We start from the raw sequence: 22,613 nt of genomic DNA on the forward strand, positions 1-22,613 counted from the left end.
TGTGACTGACTCAACATGAATAAAGAAATCATGATTGCACACAAACACCTGACAACTTGCTAAAACATACACACCATACCTGCCAGGATACTATATAGAGAAACCTGATTCACTGCACCCCTCACATGTGAGCACACACGCACACACACACACACACACACACACACACACACACACTCATCACCAGATGGTAATCCAAAAATACAAACATGTGTGTAAGCAAGCGTGCACTGATTATATTTACTCATTACCCAGGGGCGGGGACATATAGACACACTTTCTCACACAGACACAAGCATTCTGCCAGATCTGTCACAGTCGACGTCTTTGCATATGAACAACCAGATAGAGTGTGACAATGCATTCACACCTCACCACGCACACACACTCACACACACACACACGATCCTATTCGCACATTCTTCAATTAAGCGGTGAAGTCGAGCTGCAGGGAGTGCATTTGACTCTCGGCAGTATGCTACATTCACACTGCTCTTTTGGCCAATTATAAAAAAGCTTCTTGGTCGACAGCACTGTAATGTGAAAAGAAAAGATCAATTTGGCCTCCACAACATGTAGACATGACAGCAGCAGGGCTTGCACTGTTTACCAGCTTAGCACCCAGCACAAATAATGCAAACAGGGGGAATCTGCTGCCGTGTCTCTGTCAGTGCCACATTTCTCATAAAACCTCAACATGTTGTTACAATACAGTTTTGGTACATAATGAAAAAACAGATTCAATAAGTTAATTAATTAACTTTAGAGGAGCTTGTATGTGGATTTTTGTTACCCCTAGGCAGAAACGGGTCCGCTGTTTCCCTCTTTGTGCTAAGCTACATCAGCTAAGCATCTCCAGGCTTTCAGGTGGTTAATGCAGTGACCGCTTTAGTTAATGTCATGATGAAGCATATCTTCATGCTAGATTTGTCAGACAGTCGAATGGTTGGTCTGCGCAAAACATGATCACAAAATGGTTGGAAGAACAATTGCACCACAAGGTTCATAGTAGGGGTGGTTAATCGGCCCAATTTCCCGATTCGATTCCGATTATTTAAGTCTCGATTCGATTACAAATCGATTTTCGATTATTAACGATTATCGATTCGATTTTCAATTATTAACGATTATTGATCAGTCAGCTGCTGAATTATTTTACTTATCTTGGGAGTAACACCTCACAGCACCTTCAATATTGTATAGTGTAACTGTAATATCAAAATGATTATTTTTTAATTTGTTTTAAATGTAGTGTTTCACTGTTAAAAGAGAGCTGCCAAGCTCAGCAGCCGGACTCATGTTAGAAGCATTGTTGGTGACGAGAACCAGGGCGTGTTTCTCTATTCCCCACTCGTCTGCCATTGCTTTGAGAAACTCACACATATTTGCGCTTGTGTGGCTGTCATCCATAGCTTTCGTCTGAAGTACGTAGGACATTAGCTTCCATTAACTGCTGACATAATGAGCTGTAACGGTCACATATGAGACTGTTGCTCTGGATGTCCAGGCATCGCAGGTTATTGCTACCCTGTGAGCAGAGTTGAGGGACACTTGCATGGAAAGCTTTGTCTCCTTTTAAAGATTTGGAATCGATTTAAGTGTGAAAAAGCTCTGGGATGGAACAACATATCTTGGCTCCAGACTGTGGACCATGTAGCGGAAGCCAGTAAGAGGAGGACTCCAGTTTGTATTACTATTTCCAAATAAATAAATAAATAAATAAATAAATAAATAAATAAAGTTTTTTTTTTTTTTTAAATCGATTTTTGGAAATTTAATAATAGAATCATAATCATCAATATTATAATCGCGATTAATCAATAATCGATTTTTTTCCACCACCCCTAGTTCATAGAGTAGCTCCTCTGGATCACATGATGTTCCTTACAGATACAGACGAGCCATAGAGGTTGATTATGGAATTGTACAGTGCATTCCAATTTCCATACACATTTGAGGTTAGACAACTTTGATTACCTGATTAAAGGTGAAAGATGTTAGCATAGCTAGCACCTTGGTGATATTGTTGCCAACTGCTGATCAGGCTAGATACTATCAATCTCAACTTTAAAACCAACAAGTAACTATGTTACTTTAAAAAATAAAACAAATTCTTCCTCTTACAAATGAATAGTTGTTGCTCAATCAAACACTCATTACTGGTTTGCTGCTAATGTAATTACTGAGTTTTTGGACACAGCCTTCACTAGGCTGCGGTCACACATACGTGCAAAACCTACATTCACTTCCATTCTATGCGAGCGGAGGGGGAAAAAGCACGTCCGCATCTTGGCTTAACATGGAGTTCAAGTTTTGGTGAACTTTGACCTGCGGAGTCGAAACCTCAACCAATAGCGATGGCGCGTGTGTGGTTGACCCCTCAAATGGAATACAAACCATCAAACTGAGTTCAGTGTGCCTCACGTCCTGCACTGCCCCCATACAGCACCATCAGACGATTTATTCATGTGTGACTGCAACCTCAGTCGACTGTCTTTCTTTAGAATCGCCAGAGATGTTCGAACACAGCAAAATTAGTGAGAAAATACAAGCCAAGGGCAGAGTTTCTCCCAGGGGTCACCACTGCCACACAACCTTGAGGGTCAGAGGTGAATTTTGTGAGTCTAAACATTGTTTTATTAGTAAAATCTGCATTGTATACCCTCAAAGTGCTGGTTATTTGATGCTTACAGTTCAATTCCATGACAACTGGGCAACTCGTCGGCTGATGATCGCGTCACATTTCTAGAAAGAAAAGTGTGCAGATATTTTCAGTCACGTGAAGTAAGATTGGACCTGTGATCAAATTTTAAATTAATGTGCTAACATGTGCTGAATGATGCATTAGATATTGACTGATTTAAATAAAACTACCATAGGTCAGTGGTGGCTGGTGTGCTCTTGAATTCATAGGTTGGGACACAACTTGCTGCAATCCTATTTCATCATACATGTATCTAATTCTATCTGTAAACCACCCCCGAACATGCACTCATCCACCACCGACATCACCACTTCCAGTGGAACCACTGTGGTAGATCAGAAACACCGTATAAAGTGAGTATTTGTTGCCGATTGAGTGTGTTTGGGATGTTCCCTGTGGCGCCATGTGCTGTCTGCTTGTGTGTCATGGAGGCTCCCTGCATGTGCCAGAGCGGCTGATTTGGGCTTGAGCTTGGCACGGGACGTGGGTGGGGAGTTGGCACGGACGCGGCGGCCCTATCTCGGGATTGTCCAAAACCCACCGTTTTAATCCGGATTATGGCCATCATTTCCATCTCGCTCACTCTCTTTCTCTCTCTTTCGCGCTTTCTGTATTTCCCTCCATTGACCCCTCTCCACCGCTCCTTCCCTCCCTCCCTCCTTTCCCGCCCACGCTTTTGCTCTCTTCCTCTCTCCTGCTGCTCTTTCTCCTGCTCATGCCTCACCCCTCCATCACGACCTTTACAGTCTACCCAAAAAACGACACTCCACAGTGATTGGTCTATTGCCATGGTGAGCACTCGTGCCACATCTTTTCAGTCCTGCCATTGATCTACTCTGAACGATAAGTCAGATTTTAGAAAGTCTATTTTTAATGTCTGTGCTGCTATTTATGTCTTACTTGATCACGTTGCCAAGGTAACTGCCACAGTTATTATCATCACAAAGAGCCTCGCTTACCGCAGTGGAAGGAAAACGGGATACACTTCATGTTTCTCGGGATCAAGCTGTTTGTTAGAGGTATTTATAGACTGCAAACCCAAAAATATCCTTACAGTCATGAGTTGGAGAGTTGGAAAAATTCGAATAAATATTCAATATTTCATTTTACTGTCTAGAATAACTGCACAACTGAACGGCTGCATGTGTGTGTAGGTTCATGTGCTCGTGTGTGAGAAACACTGTGTTAAATTTGGATTGTTGTCCGCCTCACTAGGGCTCTGATCTTCATCAATTTATCTCCAGAGCCAGACCTCGTCGGTTCACATTCATCAACACACTTAAATACCTTTATGTGCGGGTGTGCGTGTGTGTGTGTGTGTGTGTGTGTGTGTGTGTGTGTGTTCGTTTGAACCAGAGAGAACGAGAAAGGGGGAGAGGGAACCAGAGATGGGTGGATAAGTGAACAGTATTAGAAAATGCTATTATTAGATTTCCATTTCAGCAGCTTACAGACCCAGGATTACACAGCGAGACCATACCACAATAAATCACCATCCACCTTATCGTTGTTACAAAATATACAGTACTTACAGTGTAACGCACAGCAAGGGGAAGGTGATTAGTTGGCTGAAGAGCTGTGCTTGTGGGCAGTTATATTCAGTTTTGTAGTGAAACCACCTCTGATTAAAGATCATTTCAGCTTAACCACACTTGCGTATGTGCAATATACAAACTACTCCTTAGATGGTGACTAAGTGGTGGAAGAAGCATGCAGATCATTTACTTGAGAAAAAATATTAAAATGAAGATATAAAAATACTCCATTACAAGTTAAAGTCCTACAGGTGAAATTTTTACTATTATCAGCTATCAGGTTACTTGTCTCTTGAAATGTGACAGTTTATTTTTTTCCTTTCTTTCAGTGTGTTGTAAAAGGTTATCGTGCATGTGAACGTTAAAAAAGCCCTGCAGCACTGGCCAGCAAGAGAAAACCGATGTGTCTTTTGAGCATTAACGCATGTAAATCTATTCTACTGGTAACCCAAAGTAAAAAAATATGAACATGAAAATGAGCGTAATATGTCTCCTTTAATACTAGCGCATCAGTGCACAGGCAGCATGTTACTGTTGGAGCTAGTTTTACCGGTTTTACAATCCAGCAGAAGTTCAACCTCAGGGTCAGGCTCCTTCCAAAGGGTCATGAGATAAATCTATGTGGCTGTGACATGATTAAGGGGTGAAACAACTCATCTGAAACGTTACAAGTTGCCTCAACCGCACCCTTTATATATCTACATTTATCATGCCGTATGTTGTTTAAGTTAAAGAAATGAATCTAAAATGGAAGCAGTGATAAAAGCTGTTTAATAAAATGTCCGTATTGTTAATTCATTTCATGTTGAGTAAACAGTACAGAACTTTCCAGCGGACAAGTGGGGTAGAAGTATACAGTAGTGTAAAACGAAAGTACTTGAGTAAAGTAGAAGTCCCTTAAGTACAGAACTGGAGTAAATTGATAAACCATCGCATATACCACGCTCAACGTATGTACAACTAATCAAAATAAATCAGAGTGGTGCGTACTGTCGTCAATCAGGCTGAACACAACCAAACTAAACCTGACAGACTCTGGAGCCACCAGCCTGGAGCGGCTAGACGATGGTAAAACCATCACCACTGGATGGTACGATAGAAATTCATCTTCATCTTCCTCTGAGAGGATGGAGCTAACATCCAGCGATGTCAGACACAATCGGCTTTGTGGCGCCCTGCAACAGCTGGAAGAGCTGCGCGTGTGCGTGGCTCTGATTAAACTGCGCGTGTGCACGTGTGCACGTGCGCATGGAGAGGTGTCCCTAGATAATTCAATGTCTGTTTCTGTGTACGTAAGGCGAGCGCACACTATATATTTCTGTCTTAGCGTTAGAATGTGGCCCAGAGTGCCCGCGTGTGTCAGTGTGCGTACATGTCAGGAGGCGGGTGACTATGCAGGATAAAGGTCTGTCAGCGGGGGGAGAGTGCAGCCCCCTCACTCCTTCTGTCACTGGCCTGAAGCACCGGAACGTCCCTTCTGGCTGTATGTGTGTGTATGCGCGCGTGTCTCTCTGAGGGCTCCTGTGTGTGATGGATACAGCCCGGTGCCAGGTGACCCGCCGTGAACTACGAGCTATTGATAAACCTTGGCAAAGGAACACACAGAGCGAGAGAGCGAGAGGGTATGACAAGTGTGTGTCCACATCTGATGTGACAGGATAAGATTTGTCAGAGCTGCTGGTATGTTGTATTTGGGTTACCACCTGGCACCCTTAAGACACACGAGACAGAACGTCAAAACATTGCGAGGGAAAGGAATAAGCTGAAGAAAGCCAGGATGAAGGCGGGAGCAAACACAGAGATGGAAATAAACAATATCATGTATATCTATTTAATCGCAATCGCAATCTTTGATCTAATCTTTGACCTCTTTTATACCAATTTGGAAGTGCTCTGCAGACTTGCCAGACTTTTTGCTCCACACAGACCACTGCTAAACAAAATTGCGTCCATGATTTTACTATTATGGCACAAGCTCCTCACGTGCCACGTTGCATCATATACAATACGCGACCTATGTGTGAAATCACCAAAAAAATCTCAACATAGTGAGTTCCCCATTCTGTAGCGCTGTTCGCAGATATATTGAGATTTATTTTTTTTTTTTTTTTATAATTTTATTTTATTAATTTTCTGTGGGTCATCATAGTTAAGTACCAGGAAGTACATCAGAGTAACATCAGAGTTTCATCAAAATTCCATCAAATTCAGAGTTACATTTTTTATGTTCGATGCTTTCTTCCATAATAATAATTAGTTATACAGACCCACCCTTACCAACCCACCCTTCCATCCACCCTACCTATCCCACCTCACACCCCTTAACCCACCCACCCGCACCCGATAAGAGCTGAATACCCCAAGTACACAAGAATTCTCTTGAGAGAAGGAGCCCCTGAAGCTTCTATCTAAATGCTGGTATACATTCGAAACCTGACATATATATTGAGATTTATTACTTTTGGTTTAATTCAGTTTAGCTGAGTAAAACTGCGCTACAATTACAGTTTTAGTTGCCTAAAATTAGGTTGCATCGTGTGTTAAATGATCCCCCTGAACGCCCTAAAGCTGGAAATATGCTTCTCTGGGGATACACGAGTGTCTCTGCAACCCAGAGAAAGGGTATTATGGGTAACCGTCGCTGGCACACGCACCTGCCAAATCTCAACGATATGTTGTACAGACAAGCATGTTGATCTTCCAATAGCAATGCAAAACAGCATATTAGAGCATAATTTTTCTTACGAGTTAGTCTTTTTTTCTGTTTTCCATCATTTTCTGCTCTACCATGCTTACTAGGTTGGTGCTGACAGTTTTCCGGATACGATAAAATACTAGTGGCCTTTGTGTGGTGTTGGTCACTACATTCCTGAAGTGTGATGTGAAAGTCCGTTTGACAGAGAGATAATTCGGCCAGAAAGTCAATGTGGCCATCTTGCTTAATGACATAACCGTAGCTTACATTGAAACTTCTTACATAGCATGTCTGGCTCACATAGCCATCGCAATCCCATCAGGCTGCGCTTGCTTGGTTAGATGTGCTGACCTCATGAAAATTGCATTTGGTGTGTAGCCACAGCGCCTGGTCCCAGACCTCTGACTTAAAGTGACCCAATATATTAGCTGCCATACAGCCTGATGACCGGAATGCGTGGCGTGAAATCGCAATGGTTGTGAAACAGAAGACACAAAATGGGCGACTGGTTATTGAATATATCAGAGCTGGGAACTGGTGGTTAAAATACAGAGGTATACAGGTTACTGGTGTGATTTAACAGTGCAAACAGAACTACAGCAGCAGGTCTGGGAGCAGAGGACCGGAGAGAAAGGCAGCAGTGCAGAGAAAAAGCAGAGCTAAACAGTGAGGGGACAGGTATTGACGGGGGCTAAAGGTGAGGCTCTGAAAAGGATTAGCAGGTCAACCATACCGCTGGACTTGTTTACATCAGAGAGCAGCTGACGGACTCTTAACCCTGCAGACGCAGAGCTAAGAGGGGCTCTTATAACTGATTATCCTTCACAAATCCATCCTGAAACTCAACATTTCAAAACCAGGAAAAAGTAGCTATTTTGAGACTGTGTATCGATTTATTTCCCAAAATGGCTTCTGTGTCCCACTTTGTCGAGAACCTATTTTCAACATCCATTCTTCTTGTCAGCTTATGAACAACAGTAGAAGCTACGCGTCCTCTCTCTGAAAGGGGGCCAATATGTTCTGGTGTTCCTCACCGAATTACCGTCTAAGCGACTCCTACACTGTAGCAGGATTTAGTTTGCCCTGCTTGCATAATTTATTGTTTCAGCAAACTCCTCTTCGGGCGTTTGCACAAAGTAAACAAGCGTCGAGCATCTTCGAGGCACCTAAGCCACGCTCCAACTGGTGCAACAAATCCGCTCGGCTCCTCAGCAGAAACCTGCTGTTTTTCCTCTTTAGTTGACTTAGCTTCCACTCGGCACACTTCTCCCTCTCTCTCTTGCTCTCTCTCTCTCCTCATCTCCCTTCGTTTTTTTTTCTGCCCCTCGCCTGTTGCCGTGGTAACTAGCAGAGGGAAGTTGAGTGGAGGGGAGATTGAAGTGAGCGAGGGAGGAGAGAAGAGGGGAAAGCGAAGGGGGGGGGGGGGGTTGTTTCGGGTTTCTGGGTAAAGGAACCACCGCCGCTCTTCCTCCACCCTTCTCTTCCTCCTTTTTTTTTTCTTCTTCCTATCTCCGCGCCACATCTTCCGAAACCTTTGCGCCCCTTATCGATCCCTGACCAATTATTTCCTGTCCTTTGCCTCTTATTGCTCGTTATCCTCCCACGGCGTTGCCTTCTGCTGTTTTATTTTCTTCTGTCATCGCCTTCGTTCGCAATTCTTGAGTCATTTGCCAGGGTACTTTTATTTTCACCTTTGGTCCTGCCTCCATTCACGTCTCAGGGAGGAACTACATTTTGTGTATTTTTTTCCCGGTGGAGATGATAATCCAGAGTACCTCACAACAACGCAAAAGTGTTTGCCACTCTCAACCCTCAAACTCAACTATAGCTCTACTCCCCGAGCGCCACACAACTCCGACCTCACCCCCTGCTTCTATTTTCATCTCCAACTAAGATGTAAACAGCGTCGAAGGTTTCATTAAAACAGACCGACATTAAACATTAAGGGAGATCCTCAATAATATCAAAGGAGCTGCGCTGTGATCGGCATTTCAATTTCTCTGGAAGTTGAATAATGCAGCGCAGAAACAGCTTTTTGTGCGCGTGTCAGGGGGGCAGACGGAACTAAGATTCAGAAACTATGATTATTTTTCACATTACTACACGTTTCACGGCTGACAATTAACTGCGCTTCCATAATGAGAGCTTTGAATAAGACAAACGCCCCTCAGTGCAAGCCATCCGCCGTCAGATAATCAGGAAGAGAAAGAGAGCGAGACAGCAGGTCGGCGACAGACAATTGCTGGGGGAGAGGAGGCGTTTTGGAGTTGTGTTGGCATAATGTTTTGCATAAACACCACCGCCTGTGCGGTAACACAGGCAACTTATTAGTCAAAGGGAACAGTAAATATTGTCTGCCGGGAACAGAGGATGGGAGTGTGTTAAGATATGTTCTTATAGCTCTGCCATGTGCTTGAACGCATATGGTATACGGCATGGATCTAAACCAATGATTATTTTCAGTGATGCATTTCTATTTTTTTCAAATGAATGTCAAACATTCAGACTTTTTTTTTTTTTTTTGCTTTACCTGCTCTTACTTGTATTGAAAATACTGATTGCTCAGTGCAATCAGGTATAAACTGGACCCCTTTAAACCTCTCCTTCACTGTGATATTTATACTTGAACCGAGTTGGATTGTTCCCAGAAAAATGGGCACAAGGCACAAGCTGAAAAGTTTCACAGCTGGAAAGTTCTCTATTTCAGCATGAATCTATAAGAATATGAGAAAATAATAATTAAAAACATCTTGAAGTTGCTCGTTTTGTGTAACCAACAGTCCAAAACGCCAAAGTATTCAAGTTAAAATGACAACAAAGACACATTTGAGATGCTGCAACCAGCAGCTTTTTGGCATGTTTGCTCGACTTAACACTGTAATCAATTCACCAACACAAATGGAGCATAAATGGTTCTGCACAATTTGGTGAATGTGCAGAAAAAAATTAGATTAGATGTGTATGAGAGTGCATTAGATGGGTATTTTTTTTGTTTTTTTTCGTTTTAGTGGGGAACCACATGCATTTTGCCGTCCCCTCGGAGTGTTCACAGAGAAAGGATGCTCTTCGTGGAAAACTACAGACACAATCTGGAGATTATTCATGTCAGAGAGGGAGGGGGGTCAGAGAGAGAGAGAGAGAGAGAGAGAGAGAGAGACAGGGCCAGAGCAGGACCACCGGGACTACAAATGAAAGAATAAAAAAAAGAAAGATACTCTGGAGAGGAGAGAAAAAACAGGTGGGGGATGCTGCGTGGCGTACGATAATCTAAAGCTATTCGATGGCATTAACAAAAAAAAAAAAAAAAAAACCTAATGCAAGAATCCTCCCTTGGCCCAGCCACAGATTACAGCCGTCGGTTTGCGTGTGGAAGCTATTATATAATTCATTCTCCATGATGAGATTTTCCTCCATTGCTGGTTTTTTCCTTACTACCCCCCTCTATCTCTCGCACTCTGTCCCAGCACTGGCAGGTTTCTCTTTTAATTTAAGGAGAAGATGTCCGAGCCACACTTGGTTTTTTGGTGACTTTATAATCTTTTTATCCCTGTCTGGAACTCACTCATCTTCAACAGCAATTTGACATCTTCTTGCAGTCCTCAGTTAGTCTAAAACAGCCTCCATTTCACTGTCTGCATGGTGTTTTGCTGCATGGATATCCGTGTGCGCGTGCATGTGCGTGCCCATATAGAATACATGTGTGTGTGCTTGTGTGCGCACGTGCGCACATTTGGTGAAACGCTCCCTCACCCTGGTATTGTGAATTCTCTGCTCACTAAGCTCCTTAATGGAGTCACTACGAGGGCAAAAGCATTTTCATTTTTTGCGGTTATTTTTCTCTTCCTCCCTCCTCCGATCCCTCTCCACATGCCAGCTGATCGCAGGTGGCGGATCGGCAATAAGTATTTTATTTTTCATTCCGGAGGCCATCAGTGATGAGAGGTACATGTGATCGGCACGCCGTCAGACTTTGGAGGGGATTAACTCTGCCCTTCGACTCCACATCTGTGCCACACAAGACTGGTAAAGCCACTGTGCGATTGGTAGATTCACACAGCCAAATGCCATCTAATGATTATCTGGCAACGTCTGAGGTGCAGTGGCATGGGGCGTCCCCCGGATCCACTGTGCAGTCACAATAGCGTCCAGATGAGGAGAGTTTGATTTGATAAATCTACACCGATTGTACACTAATAGCGCTCTCTCTATGAAATGCAGTGGATTGCCCCGATGTAAATCCAAGTGACAGCAACTGCCTCGGGTTGATTTTATCTTATAAATCCAGACTTATCTCAAGAGAGAGAGAGAGAGAGAGAGAGAGAGAGAGAGCTGCAGGTAAAATAGAGGAAAAAGGTTAAGGTGGGTGTTTAAATGAAAAGCTGCCTACTGAGGCTGCTGTCAGAGGAGAATGTGACCCTGTATAACTGTATAGCTGTATCACACAACTACAATACAATAAACCAGTGCTGAATGATCAGTGCTTTGCAATGATTTCACTGCAAAAGGGATAGTTTTATAACATATGTGTGTGTAAATGCATAAGCAGCCCCAGGATTCAGTGATGTATCTGCCCAGCAGCCATATTTCCTTTCAGACATGGAATCTGTAGCACCCTGTTCACAATGGACAAAAACCACATAAAGAAAAAAACGTATTTTTAAAATGTAAAATTCAAAATATTTCTTTTTTTTTGGATTTTAACTGCAGAGAAAGATCTACATGCTTAAGTGCTGTGACAGCGCCTGACTTACTCTACATGACTGGACCATTACGGCTCCAGCTGCAATGCTCTTGTGAAATCTGACATCTGGTGCGTGACGCACATGATAAAATACAGGAAGGGATGTACAATGAACTTTCTGTGTTTGCCACTGAGGCCAAGTTCGCGCGTCTGTGGATGTTAAAGGGTTTTAAAACAACTCATATCTCATCGCCATTCATTTACACCGTGCATGCCTGTGTCGGTAAACAGGAAGCAGATATTCTTTTTTACTGTGTGGTTGGTTGCTCAGTTACAGAATATACAGCGTTTTTCACTTTTACCAACTCTTTAACTATAACTACTTATTTACTTTTACTTTTCCAGTTTCCATTACACACATGTCACAGGTAACAAGTCAGATATCGAGGGGTCGTGTTCTGAAAACAGCATAAAAATGATGAGGCAGTGAAATGTGACTACTCTTACGAAAAGAGTACCAATGTAAAATTCTATCAATGTAAAAACTCTTATACTGCACACAGTCATCACACATGATAAGAGTTTACATTTGCCAATTCACAAAAAGGCCTTATTAAGAAGCAAACGTGGGTGTCTGCATCATTGCTTCCCAAAAATACTCTTTCTGCCTGTCCACATGTAAACACTGAGAACGCAGTTTCTACATTTCTGTGCTGTGAATTGAGTTTTGCTGGTAATATTATTGCCTTTATTTACACAACTGTGTAGAAAATGTCCAGGTCCTGAGGAGGCAGCTTCAGTGATTTCAATGTAAATGTGACTCAGAGTCCTCTCCAGACACCAACAAGCAAAACTGGTGGGGCAGTCAATATTATAGTCTAAAAGGCGCTTGGAGTATGTTTGCTGTGAAACTTCATCTCTTTAAATTTAAATGCTCTGTGTTATGCACACTGACATTTTCTCAGAAAAAAACTGCTCCTCCTGCAACGTCCCACTGCCCATCAGCACTGCCTGAAAAGCCATTTTCATATGTCACCATCTATTGACTTGTATGCACAAAAACCCATAAATCCATGATAAATGTAATGAGGTCAGGTTTTGAAGGGTCTGCCTTAATCTTGTGTACTCTGGGTTCATATGAAGTAATGACAGTGATTTATCAAACCGTTATTTATGCGATTATCATTAATATAAATGGTGGTGATTAGTGAGAGTTGATCTTATGGTATGCAGGAACTCCGGACTGAATTACAAGGCAGCAATCAATCAACAGATTAACAGCAGCATCCAGGCCTCCCTGCAGTCTGCAGCCTTGTTCCAGACTTTGTTTAGTCACAGATTACATCGTGAGACATCCAGCAGGCTTGCACCCACTGCAAAAAGCCTGCTATCTAAAGTGCCTGCCTGGTCTCAGATCTGAAAAATAAATGAGGGATGAATAAAGTAAGGAAAGAACAAAGAGAGAAATGTCAGCAAGAGAAGAAACAGAACAGGGCTTCGTGTATGTCTAGCATCCTGAAGCACGCAGACACATTAAGTCTATGCATATATCAAGTCGGCACATCGAAGTATACGTTTAGAAAGACACGCATTAATATGCGCACTCAGAGTGAATCGGAGTCATCACATTTTCAACTCCAGTAATCTCTCAGAGAGTACCTGTATTTGTTTTTTCATAACACCGTCAACAACTGAGAGATTCCTCAGTGTGAATGTGTTTGTGTGTCAAAACTAATCACAGCCCTGATTTTAGTTAGTCTTATCTGAGGTTGCCACGGCAACTGGGCCTAATGATGCAGAAGATACCAAATTAGACGTGATATGTCATCTCACTTCTTTTTTTTTTTTTTTTTTTTACCTGTAAACAACCTCACAAAACACACAAAAACACACATGTAGAAATTGCATCTTGAATCAAAGATAGCGGGGCTGTGAGTTACGAGCACTGACGACGCGTCGAGGCTGCGCTCATAACTGTTCTTCTTCTCGAGTGTTTACTCTGGCTGATGAATGAGATTCTTCGCTGCTTCTTATCAGGAGGAACAGTGACTTCACAGTGACACAATGTCCCTCTCCATCACTAGTACAGGTGTTTTCCTCTCGTCTCTGCCTCTGTGTCCTCTCTGTCACACCTCTTTACCAATGAAGGACTTCAAGGTCCTTCCAATTTCGTATCACTCTTCTAAAACTCGATTCTTCGTTTTCTTTCATTCAGAATTTGTGTCCTATAACTGATTCCTCCTCTTACTTTGTCTTGCCTTTTTGTGTGTAAAGCAAGTGGTAATGTGCAATTTCCTCTATTTTTCAATCTCGCTACAGTTTGTCCCGGTAGTTTTCATAAAAGTAGTTGATGGAATCAAAAAGTAACTTGTCCTATGATACATATATTTCAAATCATGCAAATACAAGGTTGTACAGCGAAATTCATCACAAAGCAGCAGACTGCTAACACACTAGCAAGCCGGACCTTACCAGCACTAGTCAGTCATAGCTTACTGAGCTTCTGTGTACTGCAACTTTCAAGCGCAGCTGGCCTTTCATTTTTAGTACAGGGCATCATTTCATTAAATTAAGACATACTGAAGAACTAACATGCTAATGGAGAGTTGCCTACTGTTCGCGAGCTTGTCAGTGTTATTTCTCATGCGACACCAAATTAATTCGAAAGACGTGTTTGTACAAATGACTTATGTTATGACTGTCTGTGATGTATCGCATGGAACTAGAACAGTTTATGCTCTGACAGAGTAGATTGAATAAAAGGGAATAATGCAACAGAGCTAAAAAGTTACGGTAGCCGGCTCTATTTTGGATTCTGGCTCTCAGCTCCAATTATCAAAGTTGAATATGTGTGAAAAATGATTCACTGAGAGCAACGCCACAGATCTCTGCAATTACATTGCAATGAATTCATCTCACTGAATATGTTTGAAATGATTGTGATTGACACTTGAGGCTTTTGCTTTAAAAAAAAAATCAGTTAATTGATCCTAATAATAGTAGATTGCTTTTGCACAACTACACATCTAACTCAGCATAATATTTAATTGTCCATTGTTACACTTAGCTGATTATATACTAATTCTAGATGGAAATCTTTATCACGTACATTCACATTCATCCTTTACCAGCTCTCTTATCTCTGTTTGTCGTCTTCTCTGCTTTCCCGCACTGCCCTGTCATACTCAGCACATCTGTAGAACCTCTGCTGGGAAGGATATCTCAGGACATCTCATCCTTCCTGACACAGTAAATCGCTGTACATCTCTGACTATTAACCCCATTTATCTCTCTCTTTCTCCTCCAGGATCCTGCTAACAGTAGTGGTGATCTTCCGTATCCTGATCGTCGCAATTGTTGGCGAGACAGTGTATGAGGACGAGCAGACCATGTTCATCTGCAACACCCTGCAGCCAGGCTGCAACCAGGCCTGCTACGACAAGGCCTTCCCCATTTCCCACATTCGCTACTGGGTGTTCCAGATCATACTGGTGTGCACGCCCAGCCTCTGCTTCATCACCTACTCCGTCCACCAGTCGGCCAAGCAGAAAGACCGGCGCTATTCCTTTCTGTATCCCATAATGGAGAGGGACTACGGCGGACGGGACGGAGCGCGAAAGCTCCGCAACATTAATGGAATTCTAGTTCAACATGGCGGTGATGGCGGAGGAGGGAAGGAAGAACCCGACTGTCTGGAGGTGAAGGAGATCCCCAATGCCCCTCGAGGCCTAACCCACGGGAAGAGCTCCAAGGTTCGCCGGCAAGAAGGGATCTCCCGCTTTTACATCATTCAGGTGGTGTTCAGAAACGCACTGGAGATTGGCTTCTTGGCGGGCCAATACTTCCTTTATGGCTTTAGTGTGCCTGGGATTTTCGAGTGTGACCGCTACCCGTGTCTGAAGGAGGTGGAGTGCTACGTGTCTCGCCCGACGGAAAAAACGGTTTTCCTGGTGTTCATGTTTGCCGTAAGCGGCATCTGCGTTGTGCTCAACCTGGCCGAGCTCAACCACCTGGGCTGGCGCAAGATCAAGGCGGCCATCAGGGGCGTCCAGGCCCGCCGGAAGTCTATCTGCGAGATCAGGAAGAAGGACATGGCGCATCTGTCCCAGCCCCCGAACCTGGGACGCACACAGTCCAGCGAGTCAGCCTACGTCTGATGATGAAGCGAGGAAAAAGAGGAGGAGTGGGATGAATGTGCAAGAGAGAGAGAGAGTGAATTAATTATGATTTTAATTTAACGAAGACGGTGTGGAGGTCAAGAAGATGACCCCTTCTCTGTGATGATGGAATGAAACAGAATGTAAAAAGACCAAACCTCCGGCTCTATGACTCGAACTCAAAGTCATTAAAGAGTCGAGGAAGAAGACGATTAAAAAGCATATAGAGAGAATAAAAGAGGACAAAAAGATTTTGTTCCGCACATGAACATGATGCACGCATTTTGGTCTCACGGGGGGGATATTCCAACTGCCATTTTATACATTTGTCCTTTTTTTTTTAACTAATAACCTTCTCCTCTGCTCCTCATTTCTTTTAAAGTGAGGAATTAAATCCTCAAGAGGCTGGAGAGGCAAAGACTAGAGATGAGAGGAAGAGGGGGAGGGAGCTGGGAACAGTTGAGAGGCTGTTTTGTATTCTTTGGGGATATTGGAAGATGACAGCGGTGTTTGATGCATCCCATGGTGCTTTACTTCTGGACTGTGTCAGCCTCAATGAAAACGGGAGGACAGGATGGTGGATGGGACGAGGAGGATGAGCAGCGGCAGCATCATTAAAAAGAGGAACGGAAGAACTGTCAGAGCCATGACGGACTATTGAGAACGAAGGGGAGTGCGTGAGAGCGAGAGAGAAGGTGGGAGACATCACGCTCTGGAAAAAAAACAAAAAAAACAACGACATACCAGAGGGAGGGAGAGCGGGAGCGTTTGTCTCTCCTGCATCAGAGACTTGACTTAGACCAAAGCCAAGAGCGAAAAAGCTGCCCCTGAGCAGTGTCAGCCTCGCCTCTGCTGGAACATCGTCAGGAGCCAAAACCACGAGGAAAAGACTGACGATGTTTATGTTTTGTCTCTTGGCAGAAGATGATTTTAACACAAACACGGCGAGTACCATAAACACTTTTTTTTCTTTCCTCTCCCCGATCTCTCGCTCTCTCCACTCAACGGTTGGCAGCTATATAGACCCCAGGGGCTTCGGATGACAGTAATGACCCTTGCCGCAGTCCTTCTGCGTAAACTTAGGAGAGGAACTAATGAACAGATGGACAAACAATGTGTAAATGTCAGTCTCTCCTAAAGCACAAACCAAACTTCCCTCCTTCCAGCATTCCGGTGCACTGAGAGAAGAAGGAGGGACAGAAAGAGAGGAGAGGAGAGGAGAGGAGAGGAGAGGATGGGAACGGGAGCTTGTGGAGGAGAGGAACAGATCACTTTATTACAAATTTTATAACAAAAAAAATATAACACCATGAGTTTAAATTTTTTTTTGAGAAAGCGATGGTGCCATCCTTGAGATATTTAATTATTGTTGGAAAGTTATATAGAGTATATCATGGTAATATTATTTATCCATTTAGAATATATCCAAATAGATTTATTTATCTTTGCGAGCGGGTTGGTTGGGATATCATATTGCTGTTTTTTTCTAAATGTATAAACTGTCTGTCTTTTTTCATTTATGTTTAGTTTTAAGCATTTTTCACTGATGGAACTGACTGATTACATGTAGGGGGCGGGGAGGGACAAGTTCGTGAGCTTTGTTTTAAAACGCACTGAAGCTGCGCAGCTGCTCGGGAAACCTTAATCGCAATTGTTACTTAGTTGCGTTCAAAATGTGGAACAACGCAGCCGTTAAAAAAACGCAACATCTTAGTGTGTTTTCTACAGAGAGCCTTGGTTCTCAGCTGCACAGCTTCAGGCGATGTTTGGCCTGTAAGCCATTTTGAAAAAAGGCATGTTTACATGACGCAATGTTTCTTGAATGATCAAGCTATGTAACCAGTGAGTAGTAACTCTCTAGGGACAGTTGTGTTTTTGAATCTCAGTGGTTTTCATTTAGCATTTCTTTCCTGACTGGATTTCAACATGCATGCCTTGTAAGAGAAAAGAATGACACGAAAGAAAAAGATAAAGATGACAGAGAGTGTTGCACCTTGATTAATGCAGACGAGTGGGAGAGTGGCAGACTGAAGGAAGCTATTTTGGGATGAAGGCTCGGTCATTGGACACACGCGTACACACACACACACACACGCAAATACACACACAAGAGCATTATTTATAATAGGGAGCTATCACACTGTGAGCCTGTGAAACCAGATATAGAGACAATTCAGTGGACTGGATGTGGCATCTTTTAAAAGAAAATGTAGTTATTTCACTGGTATGAACACACACAAACAGGAATACATTGGGCCAGCATTGTGTTGTCCATGGTGACACAAGCCCTAACTCCAATTTTGTGTGTTTAAATCCATTCATGCTCATTGATCATGTTACAAAGTCCAAAAATATTGTTTAGAGTGTTTAGGTACAGTGATATTGTCACTTATCAGCTAACTGAGGAAAAAAATCCACAAATGCGACTTGCCAGCCCTCAACATGCCGTAGCACGTCACTGGTTGGTGGTTTAGCCCTGTCCTGTAGATGTGTCAACTGGGAATCTCTTCTACCACTGCAAACTAAATGGCCTTATGTAGCTTAACACTGCCACATTTGGGTGTTCGATTCTTACAGGGGCCACACATTCACTACCAGATACCAGATTCCAGCTACTGTATGTTTCTTCTGCCATAAGATTGCAGCATTATTGGCTGTACATGTGAAGAAATGTGTAAACACTTTTGTAATTTAAATTGTATTTGTTTCCACTTTCCTTCAACTTGCCTTATCTGCTAGTAGTGATTTCCTACATTTCCCATAATGCCTTTGGAAAAAACTTAGGTCATAAAAGGACATTTTTTACGCACTATTCAAAGGCTCAAATGTGCCCACATAGGAATCTGTGGCTAAGTCGAACTTTACATTTAAGAAAAATTAAGAAAAAAATCAATATTCCTGATTGCAAACACACTGAACATCGGCCAGAGCTACAGCAGGTCTGGGAGCAGCAGCAACAGTTGATGTAGAAGAAGATTCCTCCATTCACACGTTCATAATCTCTGTGACTCTAACAGGTGATTATCCCCAGATTTAGACTCCTCTGAGGATCTCTGTGGGGCTCAATGGGATCGGTGCAGACTACTGTACACACAAGGAAGGACAAGGGCTTTGACAGGGCACGCCAGAATGCCTAATAATAGAGGCTGAGTGATGGTTTCCCCTCACTTACTGAGACCTTGTGCTTCTAGCAAAGGCTTAAAAAAATGACCTTGAGCTTAAAGGCCAAGCCAATGTCCTGTACTATACGCAGCTCCTGCTGGACAGACCCTGCGCAGTACAGCGCTCCTGTAATCTCAACAGAGCACAAGTCAATGCTGGTGTGAGGCCTTTTTTTGGTGGTTGGTCGATGCAAACATGTTAAACAGACATTCATTCAAGGAATAACCTGCCAATCTGACTTTGAAAACAGCAGTTTGATTTCGGCTTCCTCCACTTGGGTTCTGTTCCTATGTCTGGTTTCATTCAGGTCAGAAACACACACACACAAACACACACACAGTTTGAGGATGTAGAGGGCCATAAATGTGTCCTGGGTTTCTTTGGTTTACATTTATCCGGCATTCATTAGTTACTCATGACTCCAGAAGTCACACAGTCAGTGGGTATACAATTTTCCAAAGTAAAAGCAGGCCCCAGTTCTTCCAACAGTCCGCTACTCTCCACAGTCTCCACAGTCTACGTTTATATTTGTCAATGTGAAATGAATTATGCAACTTTTTTTTTTTCTCATTTGCTTATCTTTTTGACTTGTGGATTCATTTTGTTGTCTGTTGCTCTTTTTGTGCAGTGACATATCAAAAAAGAAAGATGTTTTTTCTATGTAAAGGAACAAAAAAACTTTTTTTTTTCAATGTGTAAAATCAAGGGTAGAATGTTGAAATATAAGACTAGCAGAAAAAAATATATTTCCTCCCTTGCCAAAGTGATATGCAAAATTTCATTAATTTTCAAAGATTTTTTAAACTGCATGTGTAATGGCTAGAATAAGCATGTTTCTATGTTTTCTTCAACAGAATCTTAAAAGAAAGACTTTTTTTTAGTCCAAACTGTGGAGCGAAGCTATTATGTCTTGATGCCAAGTGTGTATATTCATTACCCAGTTCCTCAGACGGTACAGAGCCAGGAAGACAATACCAACTCAGTGATGTTAAAACCTCCTATTACAGGTTCTCAGTCTCAAATTGACCTCCCAAAAGATTCTTAAAAACACTACGTACAGTAAATCCTCTACTTTAAGAAATTTGCACATGAATATATACCTTTACAATCTGTCGCAGAGGATGTTTAGATTTATAAGCCAGTAAAACACAGGGTAAACAGGAATATAAGCATACAGGTTAAAAACTGGCACCATAAGATGTCAGATGCCACAACATTCCAGGGTCTAGTCCCCAGCACAATGTGTAATTAACCTGCAATTTACAGCCTCTTAATGTGTTAAATATGATTAAATCCTCAGTGAAGCTCCGTATGGACAACTTATTGGGGTACAGTACACTGACAGCAGACTCAGGAAAGAAAACAATGCTGATCTTTTACAACAATCTTTTCTAGTAAAAATGCTGTTTACGACATTAACACACACAAACGCTTTTATAGAAATGATATTAAACATGTCAGCATACTGTCAGGCCCAGTTGCCAGAATAAATGTTGGCGGTGTACGTTGCGTCTGCAAGGTTAAATGTGCTTATGGTCCGGTTGGGTTAAAGCATGCTGTGCCGACGTCTCCTTAATCATATCCAGTTGTTTCACACTTACGAATGTTGAAACGCAGGCTTGAACAGCAGTCACTGGCTTGGCAGCCTTCTTGGGTAGATCCCACCTCCTCACGTGAAAGTCAGCTCGAAGATGTTGACTGTGAACGTATCACGCGACAAAGAATTTTGACTGATGCATACGACACGTACACATTTGAACGTGTCCATGGTTTACTGAAATGTAAACTACCAACATTTTTTTCTGGCGTCTGACCCGAACTTTCCATTTACCATCTTATCTCGTACTGTAAAGGCCACCCAAGAAAATTGTCTTGAAGTCTGATTATTTACCTCTTGGTGCTATTGAGGTTGGACTTGTTACCAAAAACGTTAATTGAGATACATTCCCTTGTCTTCAGCACACTACTGCCCCACATACCACACGTCATGTAGCAATGCAGGTATCCTTAACAAAAAACACAAAAAAAAGCTGTTACCCCTGACTGTTACTAACAAATGGGTGACAAAAGCCTACAGCAGGTACTGATATCATGTTCATGAAACTCTCCACATTGTACTGCAGAACAGTAGCAAACAATTTGATTCCTCAGGAAAGCAGCGTATAAATGAGCTGTTTCATTCATAAACACAGCGCTCACTGAACTGCTACATTACTCTCTGAATCGCTGCCGACAGGACCTTAGATTAATTTAGTAATTACCTTATGTAGCCAATGCTAAGGGCTGGTTGGTCACCCTTAAGCAAGTTGCCCTGTATCTGGTATACATTCAAGGGCTTCTTCCTTAATACAAACTAAAAAGCCATAGATTTAAAAAAAAAAAAGAAGAAAAATGTTGAACTTATTGCATTACCTTGAGAGAATACAACGTGCACTAATGGGCCAAGGTTAATCACATCCATATGTAGTCAATTAGGCGATCATTTTTGCATTTAAATGGAAAATTAGACATCTTGTTTCCAATAAAAAAAAAAAAGGGTTTTTACTGTGTTTAATTGAATGAGAAAAATGAAAGTTATAAAGCTCCTTTCATCCAGATGTTCAGCTTCAATTTTCATTTCATTCTGAAATCAAACGCTCCCTCCTCCCCGCCTTCAGCCCCGTCTGATACTGGTGCTGCTGTCCTGCGGGCTGGATTATAACCATTTCAGGGTTCAGAGAAGGACCTCTCAACCTCTCACTAATCCGTCATGATATCAATCGTGATTACTTCATCTAATTACACTGAGTGGCAGATACAGGCAGAGTGGAATTTGAACATCCGGATTTGACCAAACAGCCCCCGTGTGCATCTCTCTCTCACCGGCTCTGCAAACACCTACTGGCAGCAGGGTTGCAGATGTGATTCACTGAGTTTTAATTGTAAAAAGAGGTGACTAACAAGTGGGGCAGAGGAAGAGCATATGTCAGGTCCGCCTCTCAACTTTCCACTTCTCCTCACAGACCAGTACCTCATGGCCAGGCCCCAATTAACCCTTATGTCATGACGTGCGTCTGTAAACTGTGTGAGAGGCTACACGTTACAACGAGAGGGATGAAACCTGAATGGTCCTCTGTCAGGGGAGTGGGGGAGCAATGTCATGTTTAGCCAATATTTGGCATCCTATTGTGGTAATCAATATTAAAGGGATCAGAAAGGGAAAATTGTTAATTATCTTAACCCTTGAAACTTGTCATTCTTGAGCATAGCTTCTGCTGTGACATCTGTCTGGATGTAAAAGCATGGACTGAAAACAGGAACGATGAAACACTCAAACACACTTCACACTTTGTAACCTTCATCTAAAAATCTGTCGATTCCAGCCGCAGATTTTATGGTGTACCTGACGGACCTTCGTTGAAGGTCCACTGTATATTTCTGACTGGTGTACTGTATGTAAAGACTGAATAAAACCTTGAATGTTACATCAAGCCTGAACTGGCCTCGTACCTGCTGATTTATGACCTGAAAGCGCTTGTGTGGACATGCAGTATGTGTGTTTTCCGTCTCCTGTACAATGTGATGTGTGTGTACAGAAAACGCGAGAGGGTGGATTTTTGAGCATGTGGGAGTGATGGGATTTAGGAAACACAAAAGCATTCTGTGGTGTGATGGAAACAGAACAAAGGTGGCTGCAATT

General features: G+C 42.6%; 1 protein-coding gene and 1 long non-coding RNA gene across 2 annotated transcripts in view; one reads left to right on the forward strand and one right to left on the reverse strand.

Annotated features, from left to right (window-relative positions):
* The window catches only part of gjd1b (gap junction protein delta 1b), a 34,764-nt gene extending 12,353 nt beyond the window's left edge, over positions 1-22,411 (forward strand). The window contains exon 2 of the mRNA XM_030399000.1: positions 14,923-22,411. Coding sequence (XP_030254860.1) covers positions 14,923-15,772 — 850 coding nt within the window. The 3' untranslated portion in view covers positions 15,773-22,411. The remainder of the gene's footprint in view (positions 1-14,922) is intronic.
* Positions 12,707-22,613, reverse strand: part of LOC115570423 (uncharacterized) — a 40,234-nt gene continuing 30,327 nt past the window's right edge. The window contains exon 5 of the long non-coding RNA XR_003981764.1: positions 12,707-13,031. This is a non-coding gene — a long non-coding RNA (uncharacterized LOC115570423). The remainder of the gene's footprint in view (positions 13,032-22,613) is intronic.

Source organism: Sparus aurata, chromosome 2 (genome assembly GCF_900880675.1).
Source record: "Sparus aurata chromosome 2, fSpaAur1.1, whole genome shotgun sequence".
Classification (NCBI taxonomy): domain Eukaryota; kingdom Metazoa; phylum Chordata; class Actinopteri; order Spariformes; family Sparidae; genus Sparus; species Sparus aurata.